This window comes from Molossus molossus, unplaced genomic scaffold (genome assembly GCF_014108415.1).
Source record: "Molossus molossus isolate mMolMol1 unplaced genomic scaffold, mMolMol1.p scaffold_m16_p_19, whole genome shotgun sequence".
Classification (NCBI taxonomy): domain Eukaryota; kingdom Metazoa; phylum Chordata; class Mammalia; order Chiroptera; family Molossidae; genus Molossus; species Molossus molossus.
This window is the reverse complement of record NW_023425354.1, coordinates 34,341,359-34,368,117: the sequence shown is the minus strand read 5'-3', so window position 1 is coordinate 34,368,117 and position 26,759 is coordinate 34,341,359. Positions and strand designations below refer to the sequence as shown.

Below are 26,759 nucleotides of genomic sequence, written 5' to 3'. Positions count from 1 at the left end.
TAGAACATGGCACAGGCAGGTACAGCCAGGAGCCAGGAATGTAAATGGGCACCATAAGTGGCAGAGTTGCCATCCAGGCTCCCCATAAACTCTTAGAGTTGAATTATAAAAATCACACCAGACCTGGCCAGTGTGGCTCAGTTGGTTGGGTGTCACCTCGTGCACCAAAAGGTTGCTGATTAGATTCCGCAGCTGATAGATGTTACGCTTTCACATCGATGTTTCTCTCCCTCTCCCTCTTCTCTCTCTAAAAGTCAATAAATTATTCTTTTAAAACAAAAATTATAATGGAAGACTTTAGGAATGTGGAAAGACCCCTTATAGACAGACGACTTCCCAGGCCAGCAGCAGGGTGTAAGCAGTTTCTAGTCTAGATGAAAGTATTAACATGTAGAAAATGAATGTGAGTAAAGCATTGTTATGTGTTAGGAATGAGGGGAAAGTTGGTTGTCCACCTGGAAACTTTAGAAAGTCAGAAAGAAAGAAAAAAGTCATCTGAGGCAGAGAATATAGAACTAGTCATTCTTAGCATTCTAAATTTACTTTCTTTTGTAAATCTGACCTGTCTAGTCCTTGAGGAAATTTCCCTATTTTAGAGGTGGTTGAACTAGTCTAACAAGCCTGAAGGCTTCATACATTTGGATCATATTACCAGGTCCCCTTGCTGCAAAGCTATGCTAATGTAATCTGTCTCCCTGTTACTATTGCGTGTACTGATTAGCAATAGCATCTGGCCGGCTTATGACTATAATCTTCATTGTAACTTGACAGAGTGGCATTTCCAGTTATGTGCTGGTCTTTCATGAGCTTGATTAGTGTAAAGCCATCCCCAAGAAACTGATCCAAACTTGGTGCAAAGAGGAAATCAAGTTCTGAGCCTATAAAGCTTGAGACCCATAGCCAGTGTGAGGTGCCAACCAAGGTTCTGCCCTGAGACACCCAGTCAAAGTAAGTAGCCTGGAGGGTACCCTACCTTCCACCCCCAAAACAGGCCTGCAAGGCTGGGTGCATTAGAAACACTGGGGGATGGAGGTATAATAAAGGTGTGTTAAGAGAGTAATCGGGTGTATCATGGAAAGCCTTGAAAACCGGTTTGGTTTCAACACTGCAGGGACTCACTGAAGATACATTAGCAGGGAATGTCACAAAATCGGTTGAGGAGAACATCTCCGGTTCACAAGAAAGCTGGATTGGCGACCAATTATAAGTCCGTTGTAATTGTACACGGAGGAGATGAAGTGGACTGGGAAAAGGACGATGACATTGCAAATACAGTGGCAGGGTCAGTCCCAAGAGACAATGCCGTCGCCCTCTGCCATACTGACTGTGCCTTGATCTCTTCATTTGTAATATGTGAAAAGGAGTAACTGCCACCTGCCCGGGAGAAGGGACTCTGCTCCCTCTAGCTTCCTGTATTATTTGAAATAATTGTTCAGAAAACTGTCCTCTTTTCATAAAGCAGGTAGAGGTGTTTAATGGCTCTTGAGGCAAAGCAGAGCTTATGAGTTTCCTCTGACAGGGTGCATTCTGGACTGAGCCCAAACACAATATTCCTCTCCAGGCCTGAAAACTGCTCAATGCTGTCTAAAATGATGCGGCTACCCAAAACACCAGAGGCCTGGCTGAACACAGCTTCTGTTGCTCTGTGGGTCTCAGTTAATTCCATTGCTTTTAGCAGTGCAAGCTCATAGCGTCCTCTGTCTTCCCCTTTTCTGCACAGAATTGCTATATCTTTGGGCAGATAGCCACATTGGAATAGGTTGTGACATCTTTCTGCCACATATGTTGCAATTTGTTCTATTGTCAGGTCAGTCTTTGTCTCACACACCCCGCCCGGGAGAGCCTGAGCATGCATGGTTTCCTCATAGACAGCTTCCCTAAACAATGCCAATGTGTCTGGGAAAATGTTGGAAGGAGGATTTTCTTTGATCTTCTTCATTTCTTGTTTCATGACCTCTGCTATTTCCAGAGAACAGTGGATCCCTTTGGTGATTGTTTTACGAGGAAACTGAGCAGATGAAGGGGGAAGGCCACTGACATCAGCATGATGGACTTGGAGAGGGTCCAGAAAAAGCCAGAGAACCCCGTGGTGAGGGTTTTTCTTTCCAGCTCCCCTCACCTTTGGATGTGTGATACTTTTAGCCTTCTCATACCAATCGCCATACATACTGCAGAAATTCTCAGTCTCATCCATCACTATGTGTTTAATCTTTAGGAACTCCCCTTGCATGAAGGTTTTCCGGGTCATAGCTTGGCAGGTGGTTTGTTGGCTGTAAGGATAAAAGACAGAATAGGGTTTCAGGGAACACTATGCACTCATTACTCTCTGGATTGGAATCAGAGGCTAGTTCTCATCTGGAGGCTTATTCACTGATTCAATCATGTACCAAATACTACAAAACTGCTCTACTTACAAGTTACCTGACAGAGAGAATACATAATTGTAAACCCTACTCTTCAGGGTCATCTAGTTAAATCTGCATGTGAAACTTCTGAAATAAACCCATGTAGGAGACTTTATTATTTCTATTAGTAATCCATTTCTGCTGCTTGACAATCCCTGAAGACAAGCTCCTTACACCTAAAGGAAATCTCAAAAGTAATTTACATTTCTTTACTTTCTGTTCTTTTTTAGAGCTAGAGAACATCACCTAGAGGCCTATCATAATTTTTATATGAAAAAGAAGTATGGGTAAATACAAATTCTTCTAAAGCAAATCCTATTACCTCACTTACTTGTAGTACAAAACCAGAAGCCTCTTTAGATTTTGCTAAGGAAAACATTACGAGATTGCTGAGTTCCATGACATGCCAAGTAGGGTAACAAATCTACAGGGCTATGACCCTGTTTACTTTGTTCAATTTTCCTTTACAGTATGTTTAGTGTATCAGAAGAGGAGGAACAAACTAGAAGAGGCAAGAAATAACCAAGTTTGGTTGTTGCCTCCTCTAAATTGGATCTATAGATATCCTGATTGTACATATGCAGTCCCTGGGGCTTAACTTCAGTGCTTTGGATTATAGTCATTCATGTTCTTCTCTTCCAATTTGTGTAGACTTCTTAAAGAAAAGCACTGATTCTTAGCCATTCTCTTTATCCTCACATTAGGGTTCAATATATACTTGTTGAATTGAATTTGCCTTTTGACTGGAGTATTTTTGGGGAGAGGTACATGCCACTAGCAGGAACCGAACCCGGGACTCTCTGGTCCACAGGCCAATGTTCCAACCGCTGAGCCAAACCAGCCAGGGCAACTGGAGTATTTTTAAACTTACCTATAAAGCATAATAAAGAACTTAACCCATGTCCAGCCGGCGTGGCTCAGTGGTTGAGGGTCAACCCATGTACCAAGAGGTTACCGGTTCAATTCCCAGTCAGGGCACATGCCCAGGTTGTGGGCCAAATCCCCAGTGGGGAGCATGTAGGGGGAGGCCAGTTGATGTTCTCTCTCATCGAAGTTTCTATATTTCTCTCTCTCTCTAAAATCAATAAAGAAATGTTTTTTTAAAAAAGAACTTAACCCATAGCACAATTTACAATATCTTTCATAATATGGCATCTGCCTCCTTTCCAACTTTATCACCTACCTCATACCCATACCACCACCACCACCCCCAATGGCTCTAATCAGACTTTCCCTTCTGATCACTAAGCATCTCCATGCCTTTGCACCTGCCGTGCCCTTTGCCTAAAAAGCCCTCATTTTATTCACTTTTCCTACTAGCTTCTTAAGAGTGTGCCCAAGGATCTTCTTTGCTGGGGAGTATCTGCTGACCAACCTTCAGCCAAGTTAAGATAAGCATGTCTTTATCATCATACTAATTATACAATATTCACATTGCTTATTTTCTTTTTTGTTTGCCCTCATTTGCTGAATTATAAAGCAACCAACTTCTGTTACTAAATTGAAAGCTAAAGATTTGAATCAGAAGCAAATTTGCATGTCTTTTCTAAAATGATCTATTCAGAACAAGTCAAACACATGAAAATATTTTATAAACAAAATCAAGTGGCATTTAAATTCAAGTTTCTATTAGGTAGAATGTCTCATTAAGTAAAATACCCGTGACTTTAAAGTATTAAGCATCAAGTAAATGTTTACTTAAAGCAAGATAGGTTTGTTTATACTTTTCTTAAATTTAAGGCCACAGATTGTGAAAAAAATGTTTCTAGTTATATAAATTTAAAGTTATACTTGGCTAATTGATAATGAGATATTGAAGCCTGAAAATAGCAAAGTATTTGTTACCAGATCACTTGGAAATGTTTGGGCTCTGGCACTGATGCAGCAGAGGCACTACAAACTCCTCAGTAACACAAATTACTTTTGTGATCCTGTTGAAAAGACTGACTAAATACATGTATTGTGATTAGTCAGTGAAACACTCACGCCACGTAATTCTTTAGGGCGTCATGTTCGCAGACATAGAGAATCTCTTTTGGTTTGCAGTGGAATAGGTCCTTGATTTTCTCCATGATCTTCATGGCGAGGGCTGTCTTCCTGGTTCCTGGAAAGCAGTGGATGAACAATTCTTGCGTCTCCTGAAGGCTCTCTGAAAGCATCTCACACTGCTCCTCTATGAGCAAGTTGAAGAATTCACAGCCCAGCTGGTCACTCAGAAGAGATCGAGAGCACAGCAAGATGACCACGACAAGGGCCTGCAACAGGTCTTCCATTTCCTCCTCATCAGCAAGCTTGTAGGATTGGGGGTAGTGCACAGGGACTTCACAGGGTCTATACTGTGTGTTAGGCAGGTGCATCAGTCTTGGAATGACACACACTCTCCCTGTGTAACCACCAACAGTTCCCAGTTTCTGCTTTAACTGATGAGCGGTGTTTCGGGCATACTCGGGCCCTTCAGTGGCACTGGAGTGTATTAAGATTGTATAGAGTACCAGGGGGCTGTTAACTGCTATTAGGAGAGCATCACACAAGACATTCTGCTCTTTCCTTAAGCCAATATCACTAGCCCAGCTTCTAGAAAATATCACAATCCCCTGAGAATAAGGACGTATCTGCATTTTCATTAATTCCTCTAGTTCCTTGTAATCTGAGAACAGCTTCTTACAGAGGGATTCTGGTTTAAATTGTATCTCTTCCCGTGTCACTGAAAATTCAAGGAATAGGAAGTTACTAAAATGTATAAAAGCATATTATAAGTATTCCTGCAACACTGTAGAAAGAAGTGAGACTAGGCGTTCAACTATAGGTTTCCTCATCTGCAAAGAAAGCACCTCCCCTTCACAGGCCAGGGCAATTCTCATACAGGAGAGGGCAATCTGGGAGGAGTCTTCACAGAACAGCCCTAGCACTGTCTCCTCAACTCCAATGGTCCACTACTGCTAGGAAGTAACTCCTTCCTATTAAGGGTTTTTGTGTGTGAACCTGATGCTTAGGGAGAACTAAGAACTTTCCTTTAAAACAATGATTCTAGCCCACTCAGTATGGCTCAGTGGATTGAGCATTGCCCATGGACTGAGAGGTCCCAGTTTGATTCCTGGTCGGGGCAAATGCCTGGATTGTGGGCTCGATTCCCCATAGGGGGCATGCAGGAGGCAGCAGATCAAATGTTTCTCTCTCACGTCAATGTTTCTATCTCTAACAAATCAGTAAAAAATATATTTTTTTAAAAAGTAATAAATAAAACAATGATTCTAACAGGTGGCAATTTTGACACCCCCTGGGGTATTTAGTAATACCCCGACCAGGAATCAAACCAGCAACCTCTCAGTGCAGGGATTGATGCCCAACCAACTAGGCCACACTGGCTGGCCAGGGCTGGAAATTTTTTGATTGTCAAAGCTGGAGGGGTTCTACTAGAATTTAGAGTGTAGAAGCCAGGAGTGCTGCTAAACATCTTACAGTGCACAGGGCAGCCCCCCTCAACAATTACCTAACCCACATGTCAATAGTGCCAAGGTTGAGAACTCTGCTGTAGAACCCCCTGGCTCACCTCCTTCTGCGCTGGACAGCCAGGGGACAATTCTCTTGTGGTATAACTTAAGGAATTTAAGATAATTCCTAAATTCTCTCAAACTTAGGAAACAAAACCTATATGCGACTGGAAGCCCCGAAGCACAGAGAAATATTGCGTGAATCTGCTGACTGGGAAATAAGAGTTAGCCAAATTTATTATTTTGGGACCATTATGTCGGCTAAGTCCTACATTTGACCTCTCTCTAAGGAGAAAAATTTGGACTAGTTGCTATCAATTCCTCCCAACATAATTTTAGAAAGAAGATTGTCGCCTCACTGAAATCAAGAAGTAAATACCTGGAAACAAACGTTGCTGTAGAACCTCCTTAAATCCCAGGACCTTCATGGGATATGATGGGCTTCTTAGTGCAGATGAAGCTGGTGAAATCAGGGGAAGGCTGTGTTCTGGGGCCAAACTGGAGGGAGCTAAACAAATAAATACATGGAGAGTTATTTCAGATGAAAAAGAAATTAATTGTCCTTCCTCCTGTTGACATGGGATTTGCATGGTGTCTGAGCTGCTCTCACACTTTCTATGCCTCAAACAGTTCACAGATGTTAGAAAAGGAAGTCTGCGGACTTCTACAGGGCAAGTCATTTCACCTCTCTTTCTCATGCCAGGGTGAGGCGATCCCTAAGGTTCCTTCCAACTCTAATATTCTGATTCCAGGTCATTTCTAAGAAGAAAAGTCTTCTAGTTGGGGTGGGATCAGAAGAAATTAAGCACAATAGGTATATCTCTAATATTCTGATTCCAGGTCATTTCTAAGAAGAAAAGTCTTCTAGTTGGGGTGGGATCAGAAGAAATTAAGCACAATAGATATATTTTTATATTGTTACAGATGTTTAAGTCCCCATACAAGGTTTAGATGGAATAGAAAGTGGCAGGATCTCTAGTTTGGGGTGTGTGTGTGTAAACTCAAACAAATTTAGGACAAGAGAAAGAATAATCCAATCAAATCAATCAGGTCTCAATCTAAGGTTCTTTTATCAAAGTTAGAATATATTAACCATGAAGGCAAACTGATAAGCTTCATTCAGGCTATAAGTTCTCTATAAGTTCTCTGCAGAGCTGATTCTGAGCAAAACTGTAAGGGAAGTGAAACCACTAAGAGTCCTCCTCCCCCACCCCCATCTCCTTTTGCACCAGCTTTATCCCACTTGGTGGTGCCCCAAGCTCAGTGATGGAAGGTATCAGCTCCTCATGTTACTGAAACAATTCAAAATTGTCAACAAGCTCCCCTTGCAAGAATTAGTGAAAGGTCATTCTTAAACAATGTTTCTCTGAAAGATCATCTTTGGAGTGAGACTACTGATGAATGTTTTTCACTAGGAATATCAACCTTCAAAAGTTTTTCAACAGGCCCTATACAGTGCATAAAAAGGAACTGTCACTAATTCATGGCTGATGATAAAACTTTCCCAAAGTAGACTAAAATCCAAGCATTTCTTGACCTCAAAGAGTTCATATTCTGTGTCTTTGGAACTAAAAATATGGGGGGGGGGGGGAGCATGTAATAAGAGAATTCTTTTTTACTGTGTATTTCCCCCATTTATTTAGATTCTTGAATATTGAATATCTTTCCATAAAGCATTTTTATTTCTTCCATAAAGGTCATGTATATCTTTCTTAGTGGGAGAATAATTTAAAGCAAAACAATTTTCAGTTCTTTAAGTAAAATATCTGACCAAGCACCCACGGAAGGCAGAGAAGTTCCCCGCTGCTGCCTGAATAGAGACATCTCTTGTGCTTTACCTGGTTGAATATCCAGCATCATGTCAATCCAGTGCTCTGCCGTCAGCTTTGTGACAAAATTGTTCCTCATGATCCATGAATCTGGGGCTTCTGTGAATACTACACAGCAGAAGGGCTCCACTTGAACCACACAGACATAACCATACAGGGCATCTTTGTGGTATACATCCAAGATTTTGGTAGTGAAATTCACCTTTGGCTTTTCATGGCAGAAGTGGAATGTAGGCAATTTTTCTATGCAGTTTTCTATTTCTTTTTTTAATAAGTCAGGGTTCACTTTTTCTTTCTTACATCCAAACACTTCCTTGCTCTTATCATCCACCCCAATAATCAGGTATCCCCCATAGGTGTTGGCAAAGGCAGAAATGTAATGAGGCAGCATTTCTCTAATCCTAGGGACAATCTTTTTGGTGGTGAACCTTTTTAACTCAACATGTGTTGACTCAGTAAAGTTGAGTTTCTCTTTATACATGAGTTTGTCCTTTTTAAGAAATTCTGAGGCAAACCTCCTCATATCCTCCTCTTCCTGAATGCTTCCATCAAGAACTTTCCAAGGCTGCAGCTCCTTCACCCTCCGTCTTCCTCTTTGGGCTCTAGACTGCTTCTGTCTGAGGAGTTCCAGGGCACTGCTAGCACTCAGGTTTATAGCGGAAGTCCCATCTCTCTGATATAAATTGGAACGCAAGCTACAAATCCTTAGGGGGAGGCTGAAAACGTCTGGACTCCACGACTTCACAAAAATCAGGAGATTGTGCCCCTGCTGCATGTAGTCAAGGTATTTCTGTGACCCTGAAGGAAGGAGTTTTTGAAAAGAAGTTTCCAGATCCTGTCCCAGCCCATGGCACCGGTAACTGTAGGTTTTATCGTTAATCTTTGCCTTGATGACACCCCCTCCAGAATTTAACAGTGCACAAGTGGCTTGGATGATTTTAGAATTCTCAGTTCTTTTCAAATGGTTATTGGTCATCTTCTTCCTGTTCTCTTCTCCAAAAGTCACTGTGCCCACATCTACAATTATCTCAGGATAGAGCCTTTCTGTGTTGGTCTGGAGACTTTCCATCTCAGCAGCTCCTCTGTGCTCAAAACAATAATAGAAAGGGGTTCCAGTACATAAGCAGTACAGAAATGTTGTTTCTATATTAACAAGAATTCCAAAGATTACAGTATTTTCTTCAAAGGTATAAGTTATTGAACATACATTTCAACACGGAAATAATATTTGATACCACTGTTTTCTAACAACTACACCAAGATTCTTAGCCTTTCCAGCATGAATGGGTGTAAAGGTAAACGCTTAATATTTTGCCATAATGGAAAACTTAAAATATTTTTTCTTTATTGATTTTAGAGAGAGAGAAAAGGAGAGAGAAAGAGAGACAGAAACATTGATGAGAGAGAACATTGCTCAGCTGCCTCCTACATGCCTCTCACTGGGAATCAGGCCCACAACCTGGGCATGTGCCCTGACCGGAAATTGAACCGGCGACCTCTTGGTGTATGGGTCAATGCTCAATCACTGAGCCACACTGGCCTGGCTGGAAAACTTATAGTACTGAAATTTTTAAATTTAAAATCAGGAAGTACCATCATATTATAAAAGTCATGGGTTGAAAGAAAAAAGGCATGGATTGGCACAGGAGCCAAAGTAAGTTATTAGAGAATATGCAGAATTAGAGGTTGAAGTCAGAAGATGCTCCTATTTATCATTCAAAGTTGAAAGAAAGGGGACAATAGAGAACTAAGGGAGTATAGTTTGATAGTATATGTAATGCAGATATCTTGCTATAAAAACAAGCAAAAACTTGGTATTCTTTATGTGCTCTTTTTTTAAAAAAGCTTTTGTGATTGTGTTTTTTAAAAAAATATTTTTATTAATTTTTAGAGAGGGAGAAAGGAAGACAGAGAGAGATAAAAACATTGATAAGGGTCCTGGCCGGTTTGGCTCAGCAGTTGCATTGGCCTGCAGACCAGAGAGTCCCGGGTTCGGTTCCCACTAGGGGCACGTACAAAAAAAAAAACATTGATGAGAGAGAAACAATGATTGGCTGCCTCCCGCACGCTCCACGCTGAGGATCAAGCCCGAAACCTGGGCATGTGCCCTGACCGGGAATAGAACCACCAACCTCTTGGTGCATGGGTCAACGCTCAACCACTGAGCCAAACCAGCTGGGATCTTTTGTACATTTTTAAAAGCTTTATTCTACCCCTGAAAGACTGTCCATTGATATCAAATGCAGAATTCTTTTTATCTCTTCAAACATTATTCTGAAAGTACATTTCTTCATACACAGTGTGATTCAGACATTTTCCTCTCCTCCTAATAATTCTGCCCTGTGCTATGGGAACCTCGGGAACTTAGAACATGAGTCTTCGGGACACAGTTATTAAACTTTGGTTAACCTCCTTTTGCTTCACAGAGCAGAGAATAGCCATCTAAATAGAAATTAGGACTCTGAAGCAAGTATTTCAGACATGGCTCCCTTAGCTTTTGTTAACTGCAAAATAAAATGTTTATCAGCCCAAACCAACATTCTTCCTCTAGAAGAAAAGAACCTATTTCTTCTGTGTAATCTTTGCAAAGCAGAGGACTCATGGGTGTTGTTTACACCCACCAAAAGAAGAGAAAAACAGGTATTTGACAAGGCACATACCCTCTTCCGCCATAGTTTGCTCATGGTTGCTTTTTCACTTCTGCCAAGTAAGCCAGAATCAACATGATGAAAAACTTTTTTTCATATGTGAGCATTTCTATAGGTAAATGTAAATGCCTGGCTCTTTAGAGAAACTTCTGATTAGCACTCTATTCATGTCATAGCATCAAAGAAGTGTTAGAAGGGACTTTAAAGATCGTCAGGTCCAACCACCCATCTGATTCTTAAGTCTTCTTTATAATATTCCCAACTCCCGCCCTGGCCAATTTGGCTCAGGGGTTAGAGAGTCGGCCTGCGGTCCAGAGAGACCCGGGTTCAGTTCCCGCTAAGGGCATATACCTCGGTTGCAGTTTGTTGTGCAAGTGGCAGCCACTCAATGTGTCCCTTTCATGTCCATGTTTCTCTCCCCCCCCCCCCACTCTATCTGAACAAAAAATAGAAAAATGTCCTCAGGTGAGGATTAAAAAAAAAAATTCCCAACTCCCAACAAATTGCTTTCCAGCAACTGCTTGACACCTCCACTGACAAGTAACTATTTACCTATCAAATTTAGTCCCCTTTATTTCTGACAGCTGTGTTAGAAAGGGCTTCCCCACATTCAGCTGTAATTTGTCTCCCTATAATTTCCACCTACTTGGATTCACAGGACAAATCTAATTGCTTTTGAACTAGCACACTGTCATGACTCCCAAGTCTCACTGATGTTACTTAAATGCTGATAACAACTGTGATAAACACATGGTTTCTGAGATTCTAGTTCCAAGTGAATATCCTGTCCACTTTCCCCAAAATTTCTCACTCATTTTCTTTTACAAGTTTCTCTTTAACTACTATTTTACCAAGTCCTTTGTACCCTCAGACATAAACTGCTCCTCAGATGAGATGGATAAGGTTTTTAAATTTTTTAAAAAAATTATTACCTGATACTCTTGCTTCTCCTCTTGTTGTTTCAGTTCCACATCTGGCTTTGGTCTGAAGGTTCACTTTCTGTCACTGTGCCTGTGGCCCTTTGATATCATCCTGGGAGGAGCAGGAACTCAGCCAGACTCCTTCAGTCTTCATAACATTGACCCACTGAGGAAGGCTGATAAGGACTCAAGAAAAGCCTATGACATGGCAGATTAGCAGGTTGGGTTTTGACTTCTGGGAATGAATTACGTAGTAACGGGAAGATTCAGGGGTTTTAAAGTGAGGGACTAGCCCTGGCCAGTTTGGCTCAGCGGTTAGAGCGTCGGCCTGCGGTCAGGAGAGACCCGGGTTCGGTTCCCGCTAAGGGCACGTACCTCGGTTGCAGTTTGTCCCCGGCCCTGGTCGGTCGTGCGGGTGGCAGCCACTCGATGTGTTCCTTTCACATCGATGTTTCTCTCTCTCTCTCTCTCTCTGTTCTTCTCTCTCCCTCCCACTCTACCTGAACAAAAAATAGAAAAATGTCCTCAGGTGAAGATTAAATAAATAAATAAATAAATAAATAATATAAATAAAGTGAGGGACTAAAGCTAAACTGCCCACCTATAAGGGACTGGGTGTCATTTCCATACAGCATATAAGCACCTCCTGTCCTGGTTAATTTCATTTTAAAGCTCTACATTCATTTTAAATTAGGCTGCTGTACACATCCATTTTGAACAATATTAACCTATTTCATTACCTTCCAAATAGCTTGTTCTTTTATTCTTTTCTTCCTATTCTTCCTTTTTGTTGGGCACAAGACCTAGTCTAGAAAAATGCTCATTGATAAAGTTGGCTATCTCTGAGTGAGAGGACTATAGATGGTTTTCATTTAATTTCCTTTCCTTTAAAAAAAAAACAACTCTGTATTTTCTAAATGGTCTACAATGAACATGAGTTGTTTTATAATAAAAATAAATAAATAAACAGATAAGAAACAGTTATCTCATTTGGAAATGCTGGTTAAATTCAATAAGGCTTCTTGTAATAGGCTATATAATAGCCACCAATTATTATTATTATTAACCTGTAAATGTTACCTTATGAGGAAAAGGGGTCTTTGCGGATGTGAGTAAGTAAGAATTTTGGATGGGGAGATTATCCTGATTTATCTGGGTGGGCCCTAAATCCAATTACAAGTGTTCTCATAAGAGAGAGATAAAGAGAGATTTGATACACTCAAAAGAGGAGGAGGCAGTGTGTGGCCTATAGAGACAGAGATTGGGGTCTGTGGCCCCAAGTGAAGAAATGCGGCAGCTACTGGAAGCTGGAAGAGGCAGGAGCGGATTCTCCCCTACAGCTCTGCACCCCTACCCCAGGGAGCACAGCCTTTCAGACACCTTGATTTCTGCCCAATAAAACTGGTGTCAAACTTATAGTTGTGAGAAAATAAATTTGTTTTGTAAGTAACCAAGTTTGTGGTAATTTGTTATAGTGGCCACAGGAAACTAATATACTCATCTCCCTCTAAATCGAACCATCAGCCCTTGTGGTTTGCTCAGCGGTTAGAGCACCAGCCCTCTGACAGAAGGGTTGCAGGTTTGATTCCCAGTCAAAGACATGTACCTGGGTTGCAGATTCAATCCAAAGCCCTGGTCAGTCGTGTGGGAGTCAACCAATCAATGTGTTTCTCTCACATCTATGTTTCTCTCTCTCCCTCCCTCCCTCTCTTCCACTCTATCTAAAAATCAATGGAAAAATATCCTTGGGTGAGGATTAACTAATTGACTAACTAACTAACTAACTAACTAACTAAATAACTAAATAAATAAATAAATCGAGCCATCAAACAATTCCATTTCCACTTCAATTTGTTTATGATGAAATGACATTCTTATATAAGTTTCTGTACAACCCTAGTTTTTTTTGTTTTGTTTTTTAATTATTAATTGAGGTTACTATTCCTATGCAGTTCTGCTTTGCTGGCATGACCCTTTGTACAAGTTGTATGGATAGAGTTTCAGGACAGGAGGCAGAATGTAATGTATATAATAGCACAGTAACACCATAAACTCCAAAAGCCTGTTCCCAGCTTCAACTTTAACCTATTTTCATTAACTTCACTTCAAAATTCCATCTCCCTTTTAGTTCTACCACTGACCTTAATTCCCAGCCTCATTCTCACATTTAAATCCCTCTGATATTACTTACTTGTAGAAAGATAAAAATAACCATCACTTACTGGACATATGCATTCGGGTACAAGAAACCGAGCTGGGAGCTTTTAACTACCAAGAAACTGAGATTGCATGGCCAGTAAGTGGAAGAGCTGGAGTTCAAAGCCAGGTTTGTCTAATACAAATGTTTCTACTCCTTCCATTGCCTTTCAAGTTTGGGATTCTGCCTTTCAAGTTTTGGAGCCTTCAAAATCAGAATTCTACCTAAGTATCTCCCCTTTTTCTTCTCGGTCAATGGGAAGAACATTATCTGGGCAGGGGAACCAGAAACCAGATTGTTGATTCCTTCTTATTCTTCTTCAATGCGCTGTAAGGGACCAAATCAGGAGAAGGAGGGATGATGTGAAAGATGAGCAAAGAGAGTTTCTCTTCCTTCTTCTAAGTTCTTTGGTTAAGTTCCCTGGCTATGAATAGTTAGGTTATCACATCAGAGAAAATCTCTCATCTGGTTCTGATACCTCAAAGCAAATGTCCATGATACAAAGTGATTTGAAGTCATAGCTAGGGCAGTACTTGTTCCTGGGTTTTGGGGAAGTAATCTGGCCATTCTGGTGACAATTGGCTAGAACTGGAGACCCAATTTATTTGAGAATTTATTCACTAAGAATTGCAATTTATCAGAAGACATAGTTAAAGCATAGCCTTTGTGCACACTAGACACAAACTGACAAATACCAACCTCCATCTCACCCTCAATTCATTCACAGAGACCATTAGAAGACCATAGAGAACATAGGGACCAAGAGCAACAATGCTAGTTCTACCACACCACACTACCTGACTCTGAATATCTCCTTTTCTTTTTTTCTTTATTGACATTATTTATTTTTAAATTTTTTTATCCTCACCCGAGGACATTTTTGCATTTATCTTCAGATAGAATGGGGGTGGGGGAGAGAAACATCAATATGAGAGAGACACATCGAGTGGTTGCCACCCACACCACCTCAACCGGGGCTGGGGACAAACTACAACAGAGGTACATGCCCTTAGCGGGAACTGAACCCGAGACTCTTCAGTGCGCAGGCTGATGCTCTAACTGCTGAGCCAAACTGGCCAGGGCTTCTTTATTGATTTTAGAGAGAGGAAGGGAGAGGGAGAGAGAGATAGAAACATAAATGATGAGAGAACATTGATTGGCCACCTTCTGCATGTCCCCCACTGGGGATTTGGCCCACAACCAGGCATGTGCCCTGACCGGGAATCAAACCAGCGACCTCTTGGTGCATGGGTCGAAGCTCAACCACTGAGCCACACTGGCTGCACATGGATGTCTCCTAACTTTCATACATTCTTTCTTTTGAGCACCTAGGGTGTTGAAATCTTAGCTCTGGCACTTTCTGGATCTGAGGCTTAATTAAATTAATATAAGTCTCAGATTCCTTCTGTGTAAATTGGAGATGATAATAGTGCCTTTTTCATATAGTTCTTGTGAGAATGATGTGAGATGATGTACATAAAGAGTTTAGTATGGTGCCTGGCATATAATGTCAGCTTTTCATTCAATAACCAATTACTTAGCACTTACAGTGTTCCAAACGTGGTGCTGTGCTCTGGGGCTACATGTCAAAATAAAAACTGCCACTTAGCCCTGGCTGGTGTAGCTTGGTTGATAGAAGCATCATCCTAGGCACTGAAAGTTTGTGGGTTCAATACCAAGTCAGGGCACATGCCTAGTTGTGGGTTCAATCCCCCACTGGGGCATGTGTGGAAAGACAACCGATTAATGTTTCTCTCTTCCATCAATGTTCCTCCTTCTCTCTCTCCCTTTATCTCTCTCTAAAAATCAATAATAAGCATGTCCTCAGTTGAAGATTAAAGAAACAACCAAACAAAAATACCCTGCCAGATAATTCAACCTTTTCTTTTTCATATACATGAATGATCATAGAAACTTTATTGGTATTGGGGATGGGGGGGGGGGAGAAAAGGAAAGGAACAACCCATATATTCATCAACATAAACAGTATTCCATGAGGTAAAAAAACAAAACAAACAAAAAACCCGCAGCAGCCACGGTGATGATAAGCAAAATGTTCCTATAGGGGCTCCCTTAGCTATTTATTAAACTTCACACCAGATTTGCAAGTGGGGAGAGAAGCAACTCTCAGAAGATCATTTTTGAATGTCCACACTGAGACATGCAGCTTGCCTACCTCATGGCACCTGCACTTTTTTTTCAATTAAAAAAATATATTTTCAATTACAATTTACACTCAAAACTATTGTGTATTAGTTTCAGGTGTACAGCATAGTGTTTAGACAATCATACTTTACAAAGCATTCCCACTGGTATTTCCAGTACCCACCTGGCACCACACATAGTTATTACACTATTATTGACTATTTTTCCTATGCTGTACTTTACATTGCCATGACTATTTTGTAACTATTAATCTGTACTTCTCAATCCCTTCACCTTTATCACCAGCCCCCCAATCTTCCTGTCCTCTGCCAATCATCAATCTGTTCTCTGTATCTATTAGTTTGTTTCTGTTTTATTTTTTTGTTTAGATTGTTCTTTAGATTGCACATATAAGTAAAATTATATGGTATTTCTCTTTCTCTGACTGACTTATTTCACTTAGCATAATACCCTCTAGGATCCATCCATGCTGTCACAAATGGTAAGATTTAATTCTTTTTTATAAAGGCTGTTTACTATTCATATTTTTTGTCTTTTTTACTTCTTCTTCTTAAAGAAGACCCTTTACCTCAGAAGAGGGGGTAGGGAGTGGAAGAGATAAACCACAGAATTTAAACAAACAAACAAACAAAAAATATCTGCCCTGGCCGGTTTGGCTCAGCGGTTAGAGCATCAGCCTGCGGTCCTGAGAGACCCGGGTTCGGTTCCTGCTAAGGGCATGTACCTCGGTTGCAGTTTGTCCCCGGCCCTGGTCGGTTGTGCGGGTGGCAGCCACTCGATGTGTCCCTTTCACATCGATGTTTCTCTCTCTCTCTCTGTTCCTCTCTCTCCCCCCCACTCTACCTGAACAAAAAATGGAAAAATGTCCTCGGGTGAGGATAAAAAAAACAACAAACAAACAGAATTTATATGCATGTATGCGTAACCAATGGACATAGACAACAAAGCTGGGTACGGCGTGGAAGGGGGGGGGGAGATTGGGAAGAGAGTGTCAATGGGGGGAAAAGGAGAAACATCTGTAACAAAAATAAACTAATTAAAATAATTAAAATAAAAAAAAATAAAGAAGACCCTTTAACATTTTTTGTAATACTAGTTTGGTGGTGATGAACTCTTAGCTTTTTCTTGTCTGTAAAGCTCTTTATCCGCCCTTCAATTTTAAATGATAGCTTTGCTGGATAGAATAATCTTGGTTGTACTGGATATGCAACTTTGATTACTTCAACTTGTTCTCATAACAAGTTGTAAGACATGCATTATTTTCACCATCTTATAAAGAAAGAAACTGAGTTCTGGGAAGTAAAGATCAAGGTTACACACCCAGTAAGTAGAAGAGCTTGGATTTGAACCCCTGTCTATCTGATTCCAAAACCCATTTACTATCATTCTGCCATGCATCTTTTCTGTTAGCCAGAAGAATGATGCATGTCCTGTTCACAATCTAGAGAGGGAAAACATGTATTAAACAACTCATTGTAATACAACATATACAATAACATCAGCTGAGCAGCCTATGTACTAGGCATTGTTCTCACTCAATTCATCTAACAGTTCTGTGAAGTAGGTGCTGTTATCACTCTCTTTGTACACATGGGAAAACTGAGAACAATACTTACAAATATAGTCCATATGCATGACCACTACACTGTAGTGTCACTCTAAAGAGCTAGAAACATATGAACAGTGTGCTCTGGGTTTTCTGAGGAGTGACAATAACTATACTTGTGAGAATAATATAAGACTTCATAAATGAAATGGTACATGAACTAGAACCTGCAAGTAAGAATGCACCAGGCTGAGAAAGGGAGATGGAGATGCAGAAAAACAGCACATGCAAAGGCACAATCTCTCTTTAAAAAAAAAAAGATTTCTAGATGTTAGGCTTGAAGCATTTTTATTTTATTTATTTTTTAAATGGATTTGAAAGAAAAAAGGAGAGAGAGAGAAACATTGCTGGGTTGCCTCCTGTAGTGCCCCGAGAGGGGATCAAACCTGCAACCCAGGTATGTACCCTGACCAGGAATTGAAACCGCAGCCTTTTGGTGCACAGGAGGATGCTCCAACCAACTAAGCCACCCAGCCAGGCAAGGCACAGTCTCTTCACTGTCTAATTTCCTATCCTTAAAGTATAACACAGGTCCTTAGTAGGTCTGGTACAAAAGACCTTCCATTTTTCTCCATTCTTCCTTTTTATTTTTTCATGTCCTTCTGGCCACCCCTCTCTGACACTCATCACAATACTCATGCTGCTTATCATATGCTACCTCTCCATTTCCACAGCCACAGTCCTAATTTAGGCTCTTATTAGCTCTCACCTGGACCATTGCAATCCCTTTCAATAGCGTCCCTCTGACTTCCTTCAATCTATATAAAAACACAGTTGCTTGTTGAATTTTCTAAAGTACAGCTCTGATCACCTATCATTTTGGGATGTGAAATCTTCAAATCTCTCACTTTCTCCAAAGTAGTCTAAACTATACAACCAGCAAGCACCATCCTTAACTAAGTCTTGACCTATCTTTCAAATCTACCATCCCCTTTCTTTAACACTATCATTGGTCCTCAAACTTTGGTGTGACTCAGGATCACCCGTGGTGCTCATATTAAAAATAGGCGTGCCTGGGCTCCAACGCCAGAATATCCGACTCAGTAAGTCTGGGTTTTGTCCCAGGCTTTTTTTTTTTGCTGTGTGGTTTGTTTGTGAGTCAGGAGAGCATCTATATTGTTTCCTCCTGGTGCTTTTCAGAAACACTACACGTTTCAACTTTACTTAAATTTGCAAAAGCAGCTTCCCGATGCTTTCTCATTTGATTCGGTAATTAAAGTATTCCTTCTCCCAGCATCTCTTCTCAAACCCAACCCATCTTTCAAGACCCAGATCAAGTGCCATCTCTTCCTGGAAGTCTGTCCTGCTCTCTTTCACACTTTGATATGTAGCTGCACTTTCCTTCTGACACCTCTTGCTTACTTAGGAAGCATCCAAGGGCCCCACCAGCCAGTAAGTTTCCTCTGGACGGAGAGGGGCATATTCACCTAAGTCCACCCAACCCCTAGCTCTCTCGCAGGAAGCCGGACAAGTGCAATAAACAATATTGGATCACTCAATCAACAGTTCTCCCCGGAAATCCAGGTTACGACTGCCTCCGACGCCCTTTCCCAGGTGTGCAACAAAGCACCGACGAAACCACTCGGGACAACAGTCGTCCTGAGGTCCGGGGACGGGAGGGAACCACACAGGCAGTAAGTAAAGCTGCCTAAAGGGGGAGCCCGCCGCGCAAAGAAGCGACAGAAAAGGAAGTTCTGCCCTCCGCTTCGCTCCACCCCTGATGTTCACCTCGCCCTCCGATTGGTTGCTTCTTGTACTAGCCAGCTGCGGTCACGTGACCCGTGGCCGCCGCGGGATTGGTTGCCTGGCGAAGACCGCTGTGGGTGGTGGGACGCTGGCGGGCCCCGGAGACCGAGGCGGGTGGGAAGAGGGAGGCCGTTACCGCTACTGCCGGGGGTTGTGAGGCGGGGAGTCGGCTTCATCAGTCTTCGCAGGCCGGGGCAAACGTGAGAGTCTAGGGCGTAGGAGTTCTAGGAGTTCCGAATAGGGCTTAGGACTCCTGCCCGGGTCTTTGGTGTGAGCCCTGGCTCCAGCCTTACGTGTGTTTCCCCGCAAGGACGGGTTTTCTCAGTCTTTCTTGAAGTTGCTGGGGTTTGGACCATATTATTATTTTATATTTGACGGTCCACTGTGCGTAAGCGTTGGCTGCTCTGCGCAGGGGTAGACGGTGGGGGGGAAGGAGTGTTTAGAGATGCATGAGGTATGGTCCTTACCCACGTGAAACCTTGCAGGTAAGTCGGCTTTATAAATTGTGCTGATGCCTTTATAATCCAGGAGTTTAGGATTTAGTGGGGAGGGTCGTGCATGGGCCGAGTTAAAACTCTCATTTACTTATTGAGCCTCCTCCTAGGCACCATTCTGAGTGTAATGGATGCAAAGGCCAGTAGGACACAGCCTGGTTCTTTAGAACTGTGATGGGGCCGACCGGGAGGTGGGACGTGGGGGACGTGCGTAACCGGCGTGTGGTGCGTGCCGCGGGCCGCGGTGGGAAAAACTGCTGTGGAGGCAGAGCACGGGATGAGTGACGGTGTTAGGGACCACTTAACAGAGAGAAGGTGACGTTTGGGTAAGGTTTTTAAACTATAATTAGGCGTTCTCCAGATTGTAAGGGCTGGGGAAGGCATTCCATATGGAGCAAAGTGTACTAAGGAATAAAATTAGGAAAGTGCTTGTGTAGAGGATGATGAGATAAAGGCTCAAGCAAAACCCTCGTAAAACGGGCACTTTGTTAGTTTCCCCCTTTATGGTGTTCAGTTGCTCAATGGCAAACAGACCAACAGTTGTGTTTTATAGAGTAGCTATGGACACTTACAGATGGCTGAAGGAAGCATGTGGTGTCTCCAGAATTGTAATTTAGATACTGATAATAACATGCTGAAAGGCTGGAAAAGGTGACATGTGATCCTAGCACTTCCCCATGTCAGCGATTGTGTATTACCAGGTGCCATTTAGAATAAATGAAATGCAATCAGCTTTTCATTCAGAAATTAATTATGCAGGTTGTGAATTACCCAGGCTTTTCCGTGCTTCCTTGATCTTGCTCATGCCCGGGAGAAAAAGAAAATTAAGTCTTATATTTAGATGATAGTGGAAAAATATAAATCTGGTAATCAGACCTCAGTTCCCTTTCCAGCTCTGCTGTTAATTTGCTATGGACCTTTGGCAAATCAGAGCCTGTCTGGGTCTTGGACTCTTTAGATAAAAGATTCTGGTGTCAAAATTTATGACTACTTTTTATCTTTGTGTGCAGCATAATTGTAAATCAGAATATATATTAAATGAACTGGAGTTTACTTTATAAAGGAATTTTGTTCAAAATCTTTTCTATAGCTTTTGCTTTAGAAATAGACTATAAATCCCTTCACAGGCATCCCTGAGATTTTATCACCCATGCTGTTTGGGCTCATTAAAAAAAAGTTATTTTCACTGTAAATGCTTACCCACTCACCTCTGTATTTCAAAAACAAAAAAGCTCCTCCAAAACAAAACTCACTCAAATGTGCATATTTGTAGAGCCGAGTTGCTTAAAACAAAGCATAGTGAAGGATAAAATATTTATTGGGAGCCCATGGTTGCAATTTAAACTTATCTAAAAAGAAGCCTTTATTTTTTTCATAGGTAAACCTAAGTTTTTTTTGGAGGTGAAAATACTTAGATAATACAAGGAGGTGAAATGCAATGATGCGATGATGAGTGAAGTATAGTCTGACCTGGTATTGCCATTGCTTCAGTGTTGGCTTTGACCAGGGTATGATCACTTAATCTTCTCTCTGAGCTGATTCTGGCTGTGGTTTTCCCAATGTTCTAGCCTATTTTATTATGTATGGGAGTGTTTCTTTGATACATTTTTTAAAATTTTACTGATACTTTCATGTTTTCCTTCTTAGGTTGAGGTGGAAAATCTGGCTTTGATACCTTCATGGAGTACTACGTTATTTCAATCCTGAATCTGGTTTAGTTCTCTTATTGACTTATTGTATTAAAAATGTTTTTGTTTTTTAATTAACTATGATACTTGCTTTGGTAAAACCTTGCTGTTTAACAAGGATTTTTGCAACTATTCAATATACTCTTCTTATGATACATAAAAGCATTCATATTTTAAAATCCATAGGGTGTTACATTTTGGAATTTTGTTTTATCACCTTTGCTATTAGAGAATATATGTACTTTGAATTGCTAAATTGAGTTAAAATATTGGGAAACACCTCTCTCAGCAGAGGCACTTAAAGATCACTTTCGGCCTTCCTTCTCTAGTGACGAGGATTTTTTTTTAATCCATATTTTTTCCACCAACCTGCCAATCTAGGCATGAATTTTTCTACATAGACAACTTAAGTGTTTTTGTAGTATTTCTAATACAAGATAGTTCAAACAGGGCTGAATTCTTGCTGTTGGGGTAGAAGATTTTCCCAAGTATTAGATTAGCAAAAAAAGAAAGAAAAAAATGTTAATATAAAAATACCCCAAAAAGTCAAAGGTTGTCTGAATGAAAAACTTAAACACATCAAGTAATCTTTAAGTTTCTACATAATCATGATAACATGGAACAGTTCTTTGCCAAAAAACATTTATTCTTAAAATTTATTTGTTTCATAGAAACTTTAGTATTAGCCAGAATGATTCATGCCAATTTAGCAAACTCTTAACAGCAAGCAGAAAGAGCTTATTAAAAGATTCTTTCTTTACACAGATCAGTATTTTACTTCATCTCTTCATTGCTTATTAGTTTTGCTTTCTCAGGGAAATCTTAAGGCTACTCTACATAGACATACACTCAACCCTAATTTTCCTTTAACCAGTTTTCCAAGGAAGACATGTATGGCTCATAAAAGTTGATAAATTATAGCAGATGTTACATAACAAATGGGTCACAGTATATAGAAGGAGCTATTATTTTTCTAAAGTGTTTCTATAAAGAGCAAGCCCACTTTTCACATTGTTTGCAAACTGGTAAACCTCTTCTTCATAAATAGATAAACACTTTTCTAAAGTAAAGGCCTGCTTCCCCTTCACAACTCACTTTATGAAGTCTAACTTGGGTTTTTCCTGAGAACTTCTACACCTCTTTGTTCTTTAAGGAAAGGCTTCTGTACTGATTATCCCCTCTTATCCACTTCTACACTGACCCTCATGTGCTCTGCCAATCCCTATTCTCTTATTCTAACCAGCTTGGTTAACTTTAAGTTGAAGGTCTAGAGAGCAGGCTAGAAGTTAAGATTAATGGGTACATCCTTTTAAGGAAACCCATGTAGTTGTTTAAAATTAATATAAACATTAATTGAGGCAAAGAGGTATCAAACGATGCTGTGTACCATGCTGAAAACCAACCTTTATAGTAAACCTGTAGCCTTACAGTGCAATAATTTTGTTTTGAGATAAAATGCTAATCCCTTTCAGTTCTCAGGAGAATACAGTTTAATTAGATGTTGTACTTCTGTTGGATAACCTGTGACAGGACAAGCTTGGTGACTCCTCACATAATTAAACACACAGCGATAGCAAAACACATAGCCAGAAGTGGCAAGAACAGTATCATTCACCCTGGTTTTACGACACAGTGGGCACACAGTCTTCATTTTGGGTAACAGGGGAGAGTCAGAATTGTAGTCTAGGTGTACAGGTGGTGGTGGAGTAGGCAGGGCAGTCAGTGATTTGATGGTTTCCTGATTTTCAGATGAGTACCACCACTCAAGGAACTGCAGGAAGAATACACCAACAGAAAGGCCAGTAGAGAGGGATAAGGCAATGCCCCCCATAGCTTTTTTCAGAGTTGACTTTATCTTCTCAGTAACACTGTTGGAGAATAGAACATGGAGGCAAAAGGAGAAACTGTTTATTTAGGTGTAATTGCACGCAAAAAAAGACTAATATAAATATAGTTCTTAAACTTTTCATCAGAATCACCAATTCAGTTTGGGGACTGAACAGTTGCTAGACTGGCACTATCTCTTTAAGGTTGTTTTCTAAATGATTCCCTCTTTCTGACTTACAGTATTTTAGGAGCATAGGAGCTAAGCTTTGTTTTTAATGACTAGGGTTTTGTTTTGTGTTTTGAGAAGAAATTAGTAAGATATTGATTATATAGACCTTTTTGTGTATATGTGAAAGACAGTACATCCAGAAAAAGGAACAACTCACTTAACAAAAATTAACTTAGCAATACTGAGGAATACTATATATTTGAACTTGTAGGAGAACTTGAACACTAACTAGAAGCAGCATAGCATAGTGGTAAAGAGCAGTCTTGAGAATTGTGCTGACTTGGCTTGAATCTCAGCTCTGCCACCTTCTAGCTGTGCACCTTGGCAAGGTACTTAGCTGTTAGGGCTTAGTTTCCGTAACTGTTAAATGGGGCTAATGAATTTATTTCATTGAGTTGTGATGAAGATTGAGATAATGTACATAAAGCGAACACCTAGCTCAGGGCCTGACCATAGCAAGTGTTTTACACAAAAATGTAGTAGTTATGATGAGGTGAGTTACCAGGATGGCAATCCTTGTTTTATGAACACAGAATTTTTCTATGATTTTATGAAATACCTCAAAGTGGACTGAGAGAGGTGATTTCATAAGATTAAAGTAAGATTTTATAATTTGTTAAGCAAAGCTTTGTGGGAAACGTTAAGGCCTTACCTCCTGGCTGATTTCTGCATCATGCTGGCTTCAGCTGGTTTGTGTTCCAGAGCTTGTATATCCTGAGCTGTAAGTCGACCTAGCCGAACTCCAGCCAGACTTAGAAGTGGTGAGTGATGCTGAGCTTTTCCTAGGATGTATCGAAGTTGTTGTACAAGAAACCAGCCTTCCCAGGCCATGTTAACAAATGGGTAGGCTGCCAGGAAGGCTCTGTAAAATTGTTTCCAGCGGGAAGAAGGGGGATGGATAGAATATTCATCCTCTTCTCTAAGGCTAGAAACCAGCTTCTCCAGCTTCACTTTCAGATATGGAAGAAGAACCAGGAACATAATTGACTTCCAAAGCTGCTTTTTTGGGAGACCAGCACTGGCCAGTCTCTGAAAATTGTGTGTGTCCCCGGTTACAATCCGTTTTAAACCATAAAAGTTTTCAGAAAATGAAGCACTGGTTTTAGACAGATAATGCTGCTGGAGCAGAAGATCTAGCAGGGTAAAGATTTCATCAAACCACCTCCAAAAGAAGCCATAATGGGCAGGATTTGATTCTGCAAGAACCTAAAACAAAATAAATCAATAAAGGAAATTGATTCCATTTCACAGCTACCATGCCTTATATTTGCATTTCCTTTTTCCCCCTTCTAAAATCTAGTTTGAGATTAAACAAGTCACTTCTTTTGGGGTCTACCCTGTCTTTCCTGAAGTGCTGGGTTCATTACAGGGCTCTACACATAACGGGGGCTCCATAAGCATTAAATCATAGGATATAAATGTTATGCTAATTGGTCATTTCAAACATAGGCTACGAAATAAACTCAAATTATTGGTTTGGTTTTTATCCAGTCTAAAACCATTTAAAGAATACCTTACCTTGACCACATGCTGAAGAGCAGGCCTCACTGCTGTCATTAAACTGTCCTGTGCTACCACCTCAAAGATGGACGGCTGGTCATCCACCACAGCAGCAGTTGTGATGTGAGCCCCATGCTCAGCCATGGTTTTCTGTGTGCACTGGGTTTCACTTTGCCCACAAACTCTCTAGTAAGCATGAACTTGTTCTGGATATTAAATGGGTGCTCAGCCTTAAAAGTAAGCTTTCTGCAGGATATCTGAAACTCAATTTTTACAGGAACTGGGGCGGGGCGGGGAGCCTCTTCTGGAGGCAGAGGGGACGGGATCTCAAGGAAGTTAAGAACAAAGTTAACGCAGACGTGGGTGGAAGTGGTGTGTGAGCAAGGGTTGACTTAAATGCTGCACCTCACAGGACAGAGCGTGACTATGGGGGAGAGAGATGGGCCAAGGAGGGCTTTCCTCTCGAGCTGCAGTCCTGGAGGCTGCGAATCGGGGACTTCCGACCGTGACGGCTAAAAGCCAGCTGGTTCTGAGGGATGAGGTGCCAGTGCGGGCTGGTACGCGAGGACTGGCTCCAGCTGGTGGCTGTCAAGTACCCCGCCCGCGCCCGTCCTTGCGCGGTGACCCCAAGCGAGGCGCGAAAGACCCCCGACGCCACGTTTGAAGGGAGGTCTCAGCTTTATGACGGAAGCCGCACCCGGAAATAGAAGCCGCCAATGGTGGGGAACCGTGGGGGAGGAGAGGCGCTCTAGCCCCAGACGCGGCCTCGAGGCCGGAACTAGGAAACTCTATGACCGTACTGGCACTTCCGCTCCCGCCCCACTGAAATAGTGTTTCCTTTGGAGAGGGGATTTTGGTTTGTTTGCTTTAGTTGGTTTGTTTTGCATCGCTGTCTCGGTGGGAAACCACAGCTTTGAGTCTCTGGAGGTGTTTCTGACGTCTGGCGCCAGCACTTGGCCCGGCGCGCGGTCGAGCCTGGAGTGGAGGGATCAAGGAAATGTTGGGGTGGGAAGGCTCACGGCGTTGTTGCCGCAGGGGTGGTGGTCAGAATTTCTGTTTTGCGCCTTCCAGGAAAGATCTGAAGCGACGTGGCTGGAGGAGAAGCTTTCGCTGTATTGCTGCCAATTATAAAGAAAGACGATTAGAATGAGAAAGGTTCCTGCCTTCCTCAAAACTTGGGACGATTACATTTCGTCCAAGCTGGTAGTTTACCTGTGTTCCTACGTTTGGTTACATTCTAGCATAAACTCTAGGCACTTGCTACACTAGATGAAAATGGTGCCTATCTTCGTACGCGAGAGGGTGTGTCACATTAGCTATACAAATAGAGTGCTAAAACGAAGGAATCCTGATACATTCCACCTAGCATGATCTGGGGAGGATTGGCAGAAAAGGTATTTTTCATTGTATACCAAATTTAGTGTAATTTACCTTACGGTTTATAAAGTTCTGTTACATCGTATGCAACTTGGCCTCTTTTGCACTGCTGATACGGGTTTATTAAATTTGGATAAAAGTTCAAGTTCAACCTGTTTTCTCTCCAGAACTCCTCCCTCACCCCTGGGCTAAATAGCTAGAAATGGAAGGTATTATTCACAGCCCAGAGGACTTTACGGTATAAAGATAGATCATTGGTTTGCATAATGAGAAACCTCCGAAACAAAGTTTGGGTTTAGTTGTTTGAACTGGAAAGAAATGCTATCTTGCAAGTAGGCCTTAATTATAGTTCTAAAAGGTGTTTTCTTACTCAATCAAAATGCCTGCTAGAGAAAGTCACATTGATAAAAGATTTTTACCTTACAGGCTTAAGGACTAGACAGATTGTGTCTATAAAGTACTTGGTACACGTTAGGTACTTGATCAATGGTAGCAGTTATATACAGACTTTTCTCAAGTGAACAGCAAAAACACCAAGTTGAGAAATAGCATCAACTAAAATAAGTGGAAAATTAAACATATGTTTCCGTTGCAGTTCTTTGGTTAAAAGCAACAGAAACAGGTTAATTTAAACTA

General features: G+C 41.3%; 2 protein-coding genes and 1 non-coding gene across 3 annotated transcripts in view; 1 reads left to right on the top strand and 2 right to left on the bottom strand.

Annotated features, from left to right (window-relative positions):
* Positions 1-11,468, bottom strand: part of SLFN14 (schlafen family member 14) — a 38,582-nt gene extending 27,114 nt beyond the window's left edge. Inside the window, exons 1-5 of the mRNA XM_036268480.1 lie at positions 11,306-11,468; positions 7,735-8,807; positions 6,276-6,404; positions 4,392-5,109; positions 1,442-2,270 (exon numbers count right to left, since the gene is read on the bottom strand). Of these exons, the coding sequence (XP_036124373.1) occupies positions 1,442-2,270; positions 4,392-5,109; positions 6,276-6,404; positions 7,735-8,794 (2,736 nt within the window). The 5' untranslated portion in view covers positions 8,795-8,807; positions 11,306-11,468. The remainder of the gene's footprint in view (positions 1-1,441; positions 2,271-4,391; positions 5,110-6,275; positions 6,405-7,734; positions 8,808-11,305) is intronic.
* A 9,475-nt stretch (positions 11,469-20,943) lies between these two features.
* Positions 20,944-21,040, top strand: LOC118635139. The gene has a single exon (XR_004960477.1). It is a non-coding gene; the product is annotated as a Z30 small nucleolar RNA (small nucleolar RNA).
* A 1,051-nt stretch (positions 21,041-22,091) lies between these two features.
* PEX12 (peroxisomal biogenesis factor 12) lies at positions 22,092-25,403 on the bottom strand. The gene is made up of 3 exons (XM_036269991.1): positions 24,765-25,403; positions 23,899-24,452; positions 22,092-23,058 (listed from the first exon to the last, which is right to left on the bottom strand). The coding sequence occupies exons 1-3, from the start codon at positions 24,888-24,890 to the stop codon at positions 22,659-22,661; spliced, it is 1,080 nt and encodes a 359-aa protein (XP_036125884.1). The 5' UTR covers positions 24,891-25,403; the 3' UTR covers positions 22,092-22,658.
* Positions 25,404-26,759: the final 1,356 nt, after the last annotated feature.